The 15,291-nt window shown below is 37.6% G+C and overlaps 1 protein-coding gene across 1 annotated transcript; it reads left to right on the forward strand.

Moving 5' to 3' along the window:
- The first annotated feature begins 20 nt into the window (after positions 1-20).
- Positions 21-12,672, forward strand: faap24 (FA core complex associated protein 24). Its single transcript, XM_059535773.1, has 4 exons — positions 21-340; positions 503-642; positions 721-876; positions 11,910-12,672. The coding sequence occupies exons 1-4, from the start codon at positions 235-237 to the stop codon at positions 12,150-12,152; spliced, it is 645 nt and encodes a 214-aa protein (XP_059391756.1). The 5' UTR covers positions 21-234; the 3' UTR covers positions 12,153-12,672.
- Positions 12,673-15,291: the final 2,619 nt, after the last annotated feature.

The raw sequence follows: 15,291 nt of genomic DNA on the forward strand, positions 1-15,291 counted from the left end.
GCGAGATTTGATGGTTAGAACGGGCGCGAGATTTGACGAGACTTGCGTTATTTGTAACACTGGGAAGTGAGAGATTGTAAATAAAAACATATTTATTGTCGTGTTTCACGCGTCTGTTATGAAAGAATACGCTGTGACTATATAACGAACCCCAGTGGAGAGAAGCGGTGTTATGTTTTGAGTGTACGGGTGTTGGTGTCGATTGTTTGGAGTGGACGGGTGTTGGTGTTTGTCATGGAGTCTAAACCGGTCCCCTGGAAGCTGCTGCACGCTCCTCCGTACGGACAGGTCATCTCTCACGAGAAGTGGAGGGGCTCCACACTCCTGCAGAGCCTCAGAGGTCGGCCCTTCACTTAGTTATATAAGTTCATAACTTAGCTATTAGTAGCACAGGTCTGGTAGTTCTTCTGTAGCAATGTGTCTAGATTAACACGAGATAAAGGTTGTCATCTGGAAAGCCTGAATGTAACTAATGTTGCTGTAACTTTTTCTGTCTTGTCAGGGAGCGTGAAGACGATCTTTGAGGAGGAGCTGGGTGTCGTGGACTTCTGTCTCAGTAATAAAACATGTGTCCTGTATGTATCAGAGAGCGATTTGGTGGCAGGAAACGACTACAGGAGGAAGATCGTCCGATTTAGAAATGTAAATCACTGGCTAGCTGTGATTTGGATCACCAAATGTCTCGTATTATGATCATTCACTGTCATCTTCTTATTTTAGGCTAACAGTGGTCTGCAGGGTATTGTGATTGTGGAGAAGACTCGTTTGAGTGAGCAGTACTTCAGCGGATTGCAGAAGTTTGTGGTTTTGGAGCTGGGTCTGACTGTGCTGCCTGTGTCCAGTGCTGCTGAAGCGGCTCAGCTCATAACACAGCTGGTGAGTGAATAAGAGGTATTATCCCTGCATCATCTTCATTGTATATGATAGCATATTTGTGTTAGGGAGAGCTGGGCACAACCTAACACTTGACTTTTGTTTGTGTAAATCACCATGGGGTTCAGAGTATACTTTTTATGCACAGTAATTTCACACTTCTCTTGAACAAATATGTCACTTTGTTTCATTATTACACAGTGTATATGTTTTTCTTTATTTACCCTAAAAAAAAGTGAAATGTGACAACATGCCCCATAGGTGGGTAACATTGTAACATCTGAGGGGCACGTTGTAACATGACCATATGAGGGCTTATCGAAAAAAATAAATAAATAAATAAAATAAAAAAATGTATATATATACACACACACACACAACAAACTACATATTTTGTCAATAACATTTTTGTTATTATTATTTTCAAATAAATAATGATGTGTTTTTAATTGACAAATATTCTGATTTTGGAGTGTGACAATGAACACATTGCAACCATGGATGGGACGGCCCACTTAAATGAGCCAAAATGCATTACATTTCTTGAAATAAATTCTGAACATGAAACATTATCATTCTTTATTTACCTGTTTCTCATAGTTTCTGATTCAAATTCATTAAAATATCTAGTGTAAATTACATTGCTAATGTCAAATAAGATAGTATAGTTCAGTAATCGTGGGCCACAGTGCAACGTAGTGTTATAGCATTCCCCATCTGTACAACTGGAATTTAAAACTGTTTGTTGTCTTTTGCTAGTTAGCAAAGCATATATATATATATATATATATATATATATATGTGTATAATATATATATATATATATATATATATATATATATATATATATATATATATATATATATATATATATATATATATATATTTATCTTAACTAATAAAAAACAGATTGGAGATTTAAAATAATAGCAGATTTGTCTCAAGCCAGAAATGTACTTTTACTATAGTAAAATAAAACTTCAGAGATCTCTTCAAAATATTATTTTGAATTTCGGAACACTTTTTCCTCCGTATATGTTTTTTTATATCGCAAAGAGTAAATACCAAAATTTTTTTATGCTAGCATGTATGGAAATATTTAAAGCACGTGTTACAACTAATCCTGCGTTAGTTTGTGCCCCATGCTTCCCTATTCCTATTTCACTGTTTTGCTACCTTGCTAGTACCAGGGTGCACCCCAAAAAAATTGGTGAGAATCCCAGTAGATCAGCAGTTTCTGAGATACTAAGACCAACAATAATCACACCACTTCCAAAGTCACTTACATCTCTTTACTTTAGATTCTCCATTTTCATGATCAGATTGTCTTGACCATGTCTACAACCCTAAATGCATCAAGTCGTTGACAGGTGATTGGTTCATTAGACATTTATGTTAGCGCGTGGTTAAAAAGGTGCACTTAATAAAAGATACATTCTTGATCATCCTGTTGGATTTATGCAAAACATTTCTCCAAAGCCATGTATTTGCATCATACTTCCAATATAGGTGATGGGTTTCAGTTCTGCTCAGTCCAGAGTCAAGTCAAGTCACCTTTATTTATATAGCACTTTTAACAATACAGAACATATCATAGTACTGAGACCGCTCTCCTTAGAGTTACAAAGGACCTGCTCTTATCATCTGATCGTGTTTCTATCTCTCTATTAGTTCTATTGGATCTTAGTGCTGCGTTCGACACTATTAGCCGCATTTCCACTGTCGGGCTAAAAGTGGCCTTGCTAGTGCGTGCCAGGGCCAGTTGCGTTTTCAATGTCACTTCTGGGGCTTGATCGTGCCTCATCTGGGCTTCCTTGGGCCCAACGGCCAGGGTTTTTTGGGCCGACGAAAACCTTGGGCCAAAGCGGGCCAGCTGGGGCTAGAGGAGTGATTATGAACAAAGGCGGAGTTTCTCTACGTCTGGAGATCAGCGCTGGAGATCATTTCAAAAAGATAACAGCATTAACACCAGCATTAAAGACTTTTTAAAATAAGTTGAGCTCAAAGTTCACTCTTAGTCAGCAGAGAGTGTTTGAAATAACTTGATCTGATGTGGATTATTATCACTTAACAAGGCAGAAATATTTATAAGTGATGTAAAAGACTATGGACGCTAGAAATTAACATTACCACAGTAAACATGGTAAATGTGACCGTTTAACGAAATCTGATATCAGCTTCTTATTCTCTATCACAATCGTGTATTTATTTAGTAACTTATATTATCTGTCATAAGTCACGTCTAGAGAGTTTAGCTCCACGTAGCCTATCATAGAAATATAAGAATGATTTTGGTTCGGGAGCTTTTATAAAAATAGAGATATTATCATTCATTCTAAATGTGACGTATAGGCTACTACGGCTGCAAATAAACAGAAAAAGACTCGACTGAATAATCAGGCTATTTTAATAAGCGTTAAAAATAAATAAATAAAATAGAAATACATTTATTTCTGTGTGATTTAATTTTGAGTCCTGATAAATTAATTCATTTTGATCAATGTATCACTTATTCTATAGTAGAATATTGATGCTTTTGAATTTGAATATTTAACAAAGCATGCTTTTATCATGTTCGTTTTGTGATCGTGCATGTTCCAGTGACTTATTTCTTAGTTTTCTGATAACTTCTCTTTGTTGGTGAAATGAGGTTGCGTGACGTTGTTCCTGAGAGTCGTGTAAAAGGCAGGTTTTAGTGAAGCGCTGCGGAGCTTTGGGCCTGACTGTGGAAACGCTGCGCTATTCTGGCCTCGGTGCTATTAGCCCCGCCTGGCCCATTTTAAGCCCTGGTGCGCACTGGCCCGACAGTGCAAATGCTGCTATAGACCACAACATTCTTTTCCATAGACTAGAACACTTTGTTGGCAATAATGCAAGTGCATTAGTATGGTTTAAATCGTACTTATATGACTGCCATCAATTCGTAGCAATGAATGAAGAGGTATCATATCGATCACAAGTGCAGTATGGAGTACCTCAAGGCTCAGTACTAGGGCCCCTACTCTTCACGCTTTATATGTTACCCTTGGGAGATATCATCAGGAAACATGGTGTTAGCTTTCACTGTTATGCTGATGATACTCAGCTCTATATTTCTTCGCGGCCCTGTGAAACATTAATTTGAAAGTCATGCATATCAATATAAAATATAAAATATTACATGAAGAGTTATTTCTTACTGCTTTTTTAAATTCTTATATATTATTGCTTAACTCATCCTACAGCCCAGATTGAAGCTCTCAAATGAGAGGGGAGCTCAACCTACCGCATGTTCCAATGCTTAAATGCCTAGTAGTAGGTTACCTAGCTGAGGGAGCATAAACCCAGTTCTCAACGAGAGAGGTGGCTTGACCTACAGCATGATTGTTAGAATCAGAAGGGTAAGCATACTGCAAGCTAGCCAAACACTCAACGCATCAGAGAGGTGGAGAAAGGGCGTAGTTCACCTGATGCTGCTGGTTCCAATGAGGTTAAAATTATATTATGCCGCGTTTCCACCGCAGGAACCATGATCTAAATAAAGTTCCGGGTTAAAAAAAATGCCCCTCAGAAAGTCCCTGCTGGCGAGGTGCTACTTTTTCAAAGTTGAGGAACTTTCGGAGCGGGACTTGGGCGCTAAACATGCTAATTGGTTGAGTTCACACAGCATTGTGATTTCAACCACCATTTATTTCGATAATTTTCAAAATATTACTGTTATGGTGTAATGAAATGTAATTTTAAAAGTATTTCAGGTGAGAATGTAGTTGTTAAAAACTCAAACCTGTGGTTTATTTATAAATAATATTTCATTTCATTGTAATGGCTGTATATATACACATTTCCCTGAACTAAGTAGATTTCTGCTGCTATTATTATGTTTAAATAAAAAATTAAAGGAGGCAGTGGTATTTGATATCCTTTTTCGTTTTATTGTAAATATACAGTAAGGAAAGTTGCAGTAGCCAAGGCGAGCTGGCTGATGTTATCAAGTACGCTGCTGTTTTCAGAATTACTGGATTTGCCTCGTCGCGTACATCACACTCCCGTGTCTGAACTACTGAGGATGCAAGTCCAAAATCACCATGCTTTAAATTGAGAAATGCATGCAGGCCTACATCATCAGTCTATTTGCCTAATCTTCCCGGTACTTTAGGCCGCGGTGGAAACACAGAAAGCAACAGGTCTGGGGGGGAAATAGTTCCCGGGGAAAAAAAGTTCCTGGTACAATTGTTTCAGGGTTATTTCGGTGTAAACGCTGCACTAGATTGACCAGTTTAACTCAGTCTGGAGGAACGTTGTAGTAAAGAAGGAATGGAATAATTTACAAATCTCATAAACTTATATTTTATTCACAGTAGAATATAAATAACATATCAAATATTGAAAGTGAGACATTTTGAAATGTCATGCCAAATATTGGCTCATTTTGGATTTCATGAGAGCCACACATTCCAAAAAAAAGTGAGACAGGTAGCAATAAGAGGCCGGAAAAGTTAAATGTACATAATGTACAAGGAACAGCTGGAGGACCAATTTGCAACTTATTAGGTCAATTGGCAAAATGATTGGGTATAAAAAGAGCCTCTCAGAGTGGCAGTGACTCTCAGAAGTCAAGATGAACAAAGGATCACCAATTCCCCCAATGCTGCGGTGAAAAATAGTGGAGCAATATCAGAAAGGAGTTTCTCAGAGAAAAATTGTGAAGAGTTTGAAGTTATCATCATCTACAGTGCATAATATCATCCAAAGATTCATAGAATCTGGAACAATCTCTGTGCCTAAGGGTCAAGGCTGGAAAACCATACTGGATGCCCGTGATCTTTGGCCCTTAGACGGCACTGCATCACATACAGGAATGCTACTGTAATGAATATCACAACAGGGGCTCAGGAATACTTCCAGAAAACATTGTCAGTGAACACAATCCACCGTGCCATTCGCCGTTGCCAGCTAAAACTCTATAGGTCAAAAAGAAACCATATCTAAACATGATCCAGAAGCGCATGGGTTTTCTCTGGGCCAAGGCTCATTTAAAATGGACTGTTGCAGAGTGGAAAACTGTTCTGTTGTCAGATGAATCAAAATTTTAAGTTATTTTTGAAAAACTGGGACCCCATGTCATCCGGACTAAAGAGGACAAGGACAACCCAAGTTGTTATCAGCGCTATCCAAGTTCTAGAACAATATATGCTCCCATCTCTTTCAGGAAAGACCTTGCATTTTCCAACATGACAATGCCAGACCACATACTGCATCAATTACAACATCATGGCTGCGTAGAAGAAGGATCCAGGTACTGAAATGGCCAGCCTGCAGTCCAGATCTTTCTCCCATAGAAAACATTTGGTGCATCATAAAGAGAAAGATGTGACAAAGAAGACCTAAGACAGTTGAGCAACTAGAAGCCTGTATTAGACAAGAATGGGACAACATCCCTATTCCTAAACTTGAGCAACTTGTCTCCTCAGTCCTCAGAGCTCTGCAGACTGTTATAAAAAGAAGAGGGGATGCCACACAGTGGTAAACATGGCCTTGTCCCAACTTTTTTGAGATGTGTTGGTGCCATGAAATTTAAAATCACTTATTTTTCCCTTAGAATGATACATTTTCTCAGTTTAACCATTTGATATGTCATCCATGTTGTATTCTGAGTTATTTGACAAATAACTGATGGTAAGAAACGTTTCAAGCAAGAAGAGTCAAACACACACATACTAAACATAAATATGAATCCTTAAGCTATTCAGTAGTTATTGAAAAGACATCCACGGTAAGTGATTAGAAACATGATAATCAAATATGTGGGTTACATATATAATATGTAGTTAAGCAATGAACTGATATTCTGTTAAGTCTTTAAGTTCGTTTTGGTGCATCTACATCTGTAAAAGACAGTTTATATGCCATTCTTTGACATGAGGACTTTCTGTTGAGACCAGAGGTTGAAAGGTCCCCTTAAAAGAATTTCAGTCTAGTTCTTTCTTCTAGGTGGGGGAAGTCAATCCAAAGATCTTTCGATCATGATTACTATCATTGGTTTACATGTGATGGTCATGCTGTGCATCTCTTTGACCATCAATCTTGATTACTTGCTCCAAATTTTACACTCTCTTTTCCGAATTGGAATTGTCCATAATTGTTTCTAATGTTGAAAGCTGTTCAAGCTGCTAGTTAGTGGACTTACTTCCAACGTGTGGTGATGGGAATTGATTTACAACATCCTGTTTTGCCTTTCTGTGGAATTCAGCTCCTCATGTTTCAACCATGCTCCTGATCGAATCTTTAATTTGTCTGGTTCAGGTCTGATATGATACACCACGATGCAACGCACCGCATGCATTCAGCTCCTGCGGGAGCTAAACATGCTCCACCCAACCGCTAGATTACCTCAGAAATCAAGCGCAAGTGAAACTACTGCCACAAATGCATCGCTCTACCTGTGTAAGGCGAACGCACTCATGCAAACACTGTCTACAAACTCAGGTAAATGCTGCACATCCCCCTCAGTAGTCTTCATTTGAGAGCTGGGTGTTTACCCCTCCCCTCAGCTAGATATTTACTGATAGCCACTCCAGCATTATACCATAGATCGAGTTGATGACTCTCAAACATATTGGTTTGGGTAGGGATGTGCAACAGTGATTGAGTATTCGACCGCGACAGTGATGATCGATCACGTAAACGATGATCGAATTATTTATTTTTTTGATTGGTTATGTCAGCATGTTGAGCGGCGCCCTGAACTCTGATTGGTTAGCTTCCCACTTGATGCCTCAAAAGACGTAAGAAGACAGATAATCATGGCCTCAAAGTCACGTAGCAATGGCTGGCTTCCCTTTGAGAAGAATGATGAAAGTACAGTTCAGGGTAAGCTGTGCAGCGCCAAGCTGTCACACAAATCTACAACAAATACAATGCACTATCATCTAAAATGTGTACATAAAATATCTGCCGATAACAGAGCGGCAACTCAGACTAGCATTGAATCACTTGCCGTAAGATCTAAATGCAACGCAGGCAGAACCGAGAAGACGACAAAGCTATTCGCTGAAATGGTGGTGAAAGATTTGCTGCCCATTAGTTTCAGGGACAAAGAAGGTTTAAAGTTTTCCTTAACTGTGGTGGAAGGTAAATGAGAATCAGTTTACAAAGCGAAGCATATTTGTCCAGTGGTACCTGGCTGTTCCTGCAACATCTGTTCCAGCGGAGCGATTTATTCCACTAAATGTGAACAGGCTGCGCACTCGGCTCTCATCTGAGCACGTAGACCGACTTATCTTTTTGAATAGACATTTGAATGTTTCACCGGTCATGGTTAATATAGTATCCTTTTTTTATAATATTATTATTTTAGTTTTGAGTTTTAGCCATCGTTAAAATATCTAGGCTATTTGGTCTCTGTTTTATACCTTATAATAGTTGTTTGGTTAAACTTTGGTGAACTTTTTTCTTTATCTTTTAAAAACTATATTTCACCGCTGGATCAAAATATGCTGCAAAAAACAAAATCAGTTGAATAAAGTAGCAAAAAAGAAAAAGTATCTTTGTGTTAATTTTTAAATCACAGACAAATAATGAAATGGTCTTTATAAAATAAAAATGCATTGGATCTATTTGTAGCCTAATTACAGTAAACACATTCGTAAGGATGACGAAAATCTAAATTATTTTTTTTGTCATAGTTTTTATCTTAAATATATTTTTAATTTTATTCAATTATTTAGCAATAATCAGTGATTTCCATGCTGTTAAATAATATGTAAATAATATTTTGGTTGATCAGAAAGTGCAAATTGAATACAAAATATTAATTAAATATTAGAATACATAAAAAAAATAACGATAGTGACACTAATGTGAATTTATTGTACTTTCGTGAGTTACACTTTCGGTCAAGTTCACATCTGCATCGGCTAATTTTTTTCAGATAAAAGTTGCAAGAGCTAGTCTACATCTGATTAATTAACATGAACAATTATGCTGAAATCTCTGCATATCAGCGATTCGTTTTATGCTCATATAAGCAATGCCCGATAATGATATTGCTCTTAAATGTTTTATTTTTCTATTATTATTGTTATTATTTTATTACTGATGTTATAATAATGCAGCCGAGCTTTTTTTTTCGTCTTATTTGTGGGCATAATTTAATTCATATGGCTTAGAAAACGCGCAGGTGGTTTATGGAAAATAAAGCTTAACTTAAAAATAAAACTTAGCTGAAGTAGGTAACTTTTGTAAAAATGTATTTGTGAAACCTGTCATTATGTCCTGACAGTAGAATATGAGACAGATAATCTGTAAAAAAATCACGCTCCTCTGGCTCCTCCCAGTGGTCCTATTGCCATTTGCAGAAATTCAACCGCTCCCGGTAAGAAACAACCAATCAGAGCTGCCTCTCTCTCTGTCTAATGCATAACTTAGCATCCTATTGCGCTAATACAAGTTGTAATGTTACGTCTGATATATATCTCAGTTATCTGATTTATCATAGGATGTGTAATAGAATTAGCTTCCGTTTATTGGTATAGTACTCTTCACCTCAGGCAAATATTTCTTGCTCCTTTATTAATAACATGCTTGATCATAATCATAATCTAACCTGTCCTAATCATGTGTTCATGTTTTCATAGACAGATTTTCATGTCAGATTTTTATTTTTATTTTTTCATTTTCATAACAATCTTCAGATTTTTTCATTATATACATTATGGCCATGCACCACCCCCCCCCCCCCCCCCCAAGATTAATCGATGAATGGTTTTTGAAACCTATCGATGATCAAAATGATCAATTTCCCAAAATGCCCATCCCTAGTTTTGGGATGTACCATTCCATCTATGAACTGCTCTTTCAGAGAGCCATGAGAGCCCCTTAGAATGGTATCCTAAAAACCATGTCATGGTAAGTGTGCATGTGAAGTCTTTGCACACTTTCTAAGTGCTAGTACTATGCTAGTATTATTTTCTAAAATCCTATATGGTGAGAGCTTCGTGTAGTTGCTTCGTGACCTTTCTTGAGCTGGTAAAAGCCCCGTTCATCTTGGCACCACTCCACCTATGTATCCTCAGGATATTTATATATACAGGGTGTTGCTACTAGGGATCTGTTGAGACCGTTCCTTCGTCAACATTATGCGAGAGCAAGCAGTAGTCCCTGTGTGACAGGCCAAGACTCAGTATGATGCTTGGCTCTTGGTCATATCCCTTTAAAGGAATCTATTCTTGATTGCAAGCCTTAAGCTCTACCCCGGGCCCAGGAGTCTAGCCCTAACAGGTAAGTTTGGGTATGTAGCCTAGGCCTTTGACCGTAAGTGATAATTTCACGGACAGCCGTCTAACGTCCCAGGGGCAACTCCCATGGAAATGGTAGTGTTGGTACTTAGTGCTCTCATAGTTCTGGCCTGTACTCCCCTCAGCATGGTGGCATGGGTATACCGTTACCCATAGCGACACCTAGAGGACACAATTCGGAGTTACCTTGAAAGGGAATATCTCAGGTTACTTATGTAATCATGGTTCCCTGAGTAGGGAACAAGACACTGTGTCCTCTAGCTTCCTGCCATGCTTCGGACACAAGCTTCAGACAAAGATGGATGGCGTGTTCTCCCGAGGCCTATTTATACTATAGTCGCATCGGTAGTGAAGTCATGGGCTGTCGCCAGCCAACGTGTTGTTGGTGTTTTTCAATATATGCTTCAGAAACAGGTCACATTACCCATAGCGACCTCTAGAGGACACAGTGTCTTGTTCCCTATTCAGGGAACCATGTTTACAGAAGTAACCAGAGATGTTCTACCATACTTTTAACAAGGAGTAGAATTTACAGTTTTAGCTATATGGAGTTAAAAAATGATCTGAGATATAATCGCTTGGCTGCATAATTTTAACACCATTAACATCCTTTCCATGTGACAGTATTAAATCTAAAGTATGATTTTGACAATGAGTAGGTCCTGAGACATGTTGTATAATCCCAAAAGAGTTTAAGATGTCTATTTATGCTGATCCCAGTGCATCTCTTTCATTATCAACATGGATATTAAAAAAATCACCAACAATTAAAAATGTATCTGCTCCCAGCACTAACTCTGATAGAAAATCAGAAAATTATTCTTGGTGTCCTGGTGGCCTGTATACAGGAGCCAGTGCAAACATCGCCATCTCTTTTCAAGTCAGGTCTCCACCAAAAAATCGTCCAATTGTCTATGAACCTAGGTTATTCTGCGCGAACCACTTAGACATCGAGCCATTGAGTGACAATCTGTGACAGAGTGTGTGACACTCTGTCAGTCAGTATCACCATGGTAAGCACGGAGGAGACTAGAGCATATTAAGCCCCTTTCACACTGCCATTCTGGCAAATACACGGGTAAAGTGTTCCGGCAATTATTCCCGGGTCGCTAGATCTTGCACTTTCACACTGCCAGTGATGACCCGGGATATGTGCGTGCTTTCACACACAACCAGTAAAGATCCCGTAACGACACGTGACATCAGGGCGTGACGTGTAATGTACGAGTCGAAAACGTTAGGCACGTTATACTTTCACTGAAGCAAGCGAGCGATCTCGGCGTCAGTGCAGAAAGTGAGGAACTAACTGATCTCTGCTTCATTACAGTTTTCACATATTTTTTCGTCGCGAACGTTGATCTTCCTTCAAAACAGCCGGTAAAAGAAAAGCGCGATAACACGCGTCATCACTTCGACACGGCATTAGATCTGGCTTTTGTTCACACAGCGCTCGTCCCGGGTTGAACCCGGCAATGTTACTAGGTCCCCGACCCGGGTTCAATGCCGGAATCAATCCCGGGACGTGTTTGCTTTCACACAGAAGGCAACCCGGCAATGTTCCGGCAATATGCCGGGTCCGACGTGCAGTGTGAAAGGGGCTTTACAGTGTCTGACATCATGCTTGCAAGTTCACACACCTCTTTAACAGTATTTTTAGTGATCTCCGACTGGAGAAGTAGAACATCATTAGTGCCGACATAACAATCTTACCGAATTAAAGTTTTGCATCAGCAGAGATCCTAACACATCCGTCCTCCACAGGTTCTTGGAGAGAACAAGGAGAACCCGTTCCTCAGGAAGAGCGTGTCCAGACTGCTGGAGCCAGTGGTGTTGAGTCTGATTCTGCAGATTCCTGGAGTCGGAAAGGTGAAGGCCATTCAGCTCCTCCAGCGATTCCCCAGTATCCATCAGCTCTGTGGAGCTTCAGTGCATGAGCTGGAGCCTATCGTGGGACAGGCCACAGCGCAGCATATCACTGCATTCTTCCACAACCAGTTCACATAGGAATGCATGTTACGAATAACAGAAGGACAAAAGGTGGCGCTAAAGACTCAGTTACATGTAGTGTTTGTTCCTTACCAAAGTCCCATCTCTAAGTGGAAGTTGTTGTTGTGTTTGTGTTCATTTATTTACTTTATATTTTTTTATTATATTTTTTTTGAGTTGCATGAAAACTACTATGGGGTATTTCTAGAAACATGGAATGATATTAATGTGTTTGTTGTACAGTTGGCCTGAGACCACATCAGTCGTTTGAGATTTTCATTAAAACTTTGTTGTAAAGTAATGAGGTTTTTGGATTTAGGTATAAAATGGACAAAAACACAAAATGATGATAATTCTGCCGTTTTATGTCACAAATCAAATAACCAAATCCGTGACATTTACCATGTGACCTAATTTGCAGTAAAGGTTGGATTTCCTTTCTGCCAAGATGTCAAAAATATAAAATTCAGTATAAGATTAGAACCTGTTAAACAACATTCTCACTTGTGGTCTCAGACTCTTAAGGGCTAGTTTAATTCAAACCGAGCCAAATCTCTAAATTCAAAAGTTAAACATGTTAATTGATAATAAAATAAGTTCCTTGTTATTTTACAGTAATATGTTACTGTAAATGTAACTAATGTACAGTTTACTGTTGAAACTATAAATTGATTTCTTTTTCATTTAATTTTGTCCTGTTTCCTAAGTGTTTTTTTTTCTTTCCACAGTTACATTATGTTATGTTGCATCCTCTATTGTAGAATTAAAGTGTATTAAATCGTTTTAGTTTAATATCTGTTACCTTGATAGTTGTTTTGGTGTCTTGAATATTTTACTTTATATATATATATATATATATATATATATAAAGTAAAATATATACTTTTTATTTTATATATACTTATATATAAAATATATATACTTTTTACTTTTATAAAGTACTTTTTATAAAGTATATACTTTTTACTTTTTTAATTGTGTGCACACAATTAAATTGTGTGCACACACACAATTTAATTGTTTTAATATAAATTAAATCTCTAAATCTTAAAACTCGCTATACTGTACTTTTAACTGTAACCACAGCCAGTTTTTTTTTTTTTTTAGTTTGTAATCTAGTTTCTGTCTCCCTCTGTCAGCACACATTCAGTCTGTAGCTCCTGTGATCTATTGGTTTTCTGCTCGACTTCCTCTTTTAGTGTCACACACTGCTGGCAGAGTTTCAGCTTTCCTGCAGGACTACAAAGCAGCTCACTCTCAACGGCTTTCCTCAAGGGGATCAGCTGAAAACTGGCCTCCTTTATCTGTATGCAGAGGAAAGCTACAGCCACAAATTCACGACTTGACTTCCTAAATTCCTTTCAGGATGAATAAGGAATCCTCTGCATTGCAAACACATGTGTGTGTGGATGAGACGATCATCCTGGACCTGTCTTTTCAGCTACTCTTCTTTAGATCATATTATTGGCTGATATTGCCTCGGTGAACATGGTGTAAACTACTTTTAGTTTTATTAGAATTTCTGTTAAGTTACTGTCCTTTTCAAAGTGCTTTGTCAAACAAGGCTGTTGCACTTCTGTTGTTCTGAGTTTAAGTCCCGATCCTCTCCAGTGTTGCCAGCTTTGCAATTGTGTTGCTATTTAGCACATTTTCAAACCACCCAAATTTTCTTTCCAAAAGCACCAAACAACACGTTTATCTTGTTTTGTTTTGTTTGTTTGTACACACATAAATGACTCAAATGGTAAAAAGGCACACATTTTCCATTTAAATAACAAAAAGAGGAAATCAAAGATGTCATGCAGTACACACATCAAGTGATTAAGTTTAATTAATTAAGCCTAATAATAATAATTGTTCATTTATAATGCACTTTAGTAGCTTGATACCTGCAATTGTTGATCAGTTTAGGGGAAGTGGGGAAATGTGTGTGTGTGTGTGTGTGTGTGTGTATACAGTACAGACCAAAAGTTTGGACACACCTTCTCATTCAAAGAGTTTTCTTTATTTTCATGACTATGAAAATTGTAGAGTCACACTGAAGGCATCAAAACTATGAATTAACACATGTGGAATTATATATGGAATTATATACATAACAAAAAAGTGTGAAACAACTGAAAATATGTCATATTCTAGGTTCTTCAAAGTAGCCACCTTTTGCTTTGATTACTGCTTTGCACACTCTTGGCATTCTCTTGATGAGCTTCAAGAGGTAGTCACCTGAAATGGTCTTCCAACAGTCTTGAAGGAGTTCCCCGAGAGATGCTTAGCACTTGTTGGCCCTTTTGCCTTCTGTCTGCGGTCCAGCTCACCCCCAAACCATCTCGATTGGGTTCAGGTCCGGTGACTGTGGAGGCCAGATCATCTGGCGCAGCACCCATCACTCTCCTTCTTGGTCAAATAGCCCTTGATGCCTTCAGTGTGAATCTACAATTTTCATAGTCATGAAAATAAAGAAAACTTTGAATGAGAAGGTGTCCAAACTTTTGGTCTGTACTGTGTGTATATATATATATATATATATATATATATATATATATATATATATATATATATATATATATATATATATAAACTGTAGCATACTAGTGATTTTCCACCACATATCCACTATCCACTGTAACCCCAAGAGACATAATACAGTGTAATTTAAAATGCAGGTTAAAATTACAAAAAGAAATAAAATAAAAAACGAAAAAATCCTTCATATTAACGGAGTAATATGAGTGTTATTACTATTTATAACTATTTATACAATGCGTAAAACTAATTGCTCAGAATATATTCTTAAATTGTTAAAAAATGTGTAAGTGTTTCATAATTCAATGTTGTATTTAAAAATACTTATTTTTATTTTGATGTTATATTACGTATTTATATTATTAAGGAACGCATCTAAATGTTGAGATGTTTCTTAAATTATATTATTCTTTTATATTTCATGGTTTATGTTGGCCGTTCTAGTCTAAATCTTTACGTGTAATACATTTAATGTTGAATCGAACAAAATGGTTATTTCTAAAGCTACAATGTGTAATATCCACTTGGTAATTTTCCAAAAAAAAAAAAAAAAAAAAACATCACAATGATTTTAACCCTGAAAATAACCATGCCAATGGTTGAGATGGTTTGGCGAGTGTGGACCAGTGCGAAG

Source organism: Carassius carassius, chromosome 43, assembly GCF_963082965.1.
Source record: "Carassius carassius chromosome 43, fCarCar2.1, whole genome shotgun sequence".
Taxonomy (NCBI): Eukaryota; Metazoa; Chordata; class Actinopteri; order Cypriniformes; family Cyprinidae; genus Carassius; species Carassius carassius.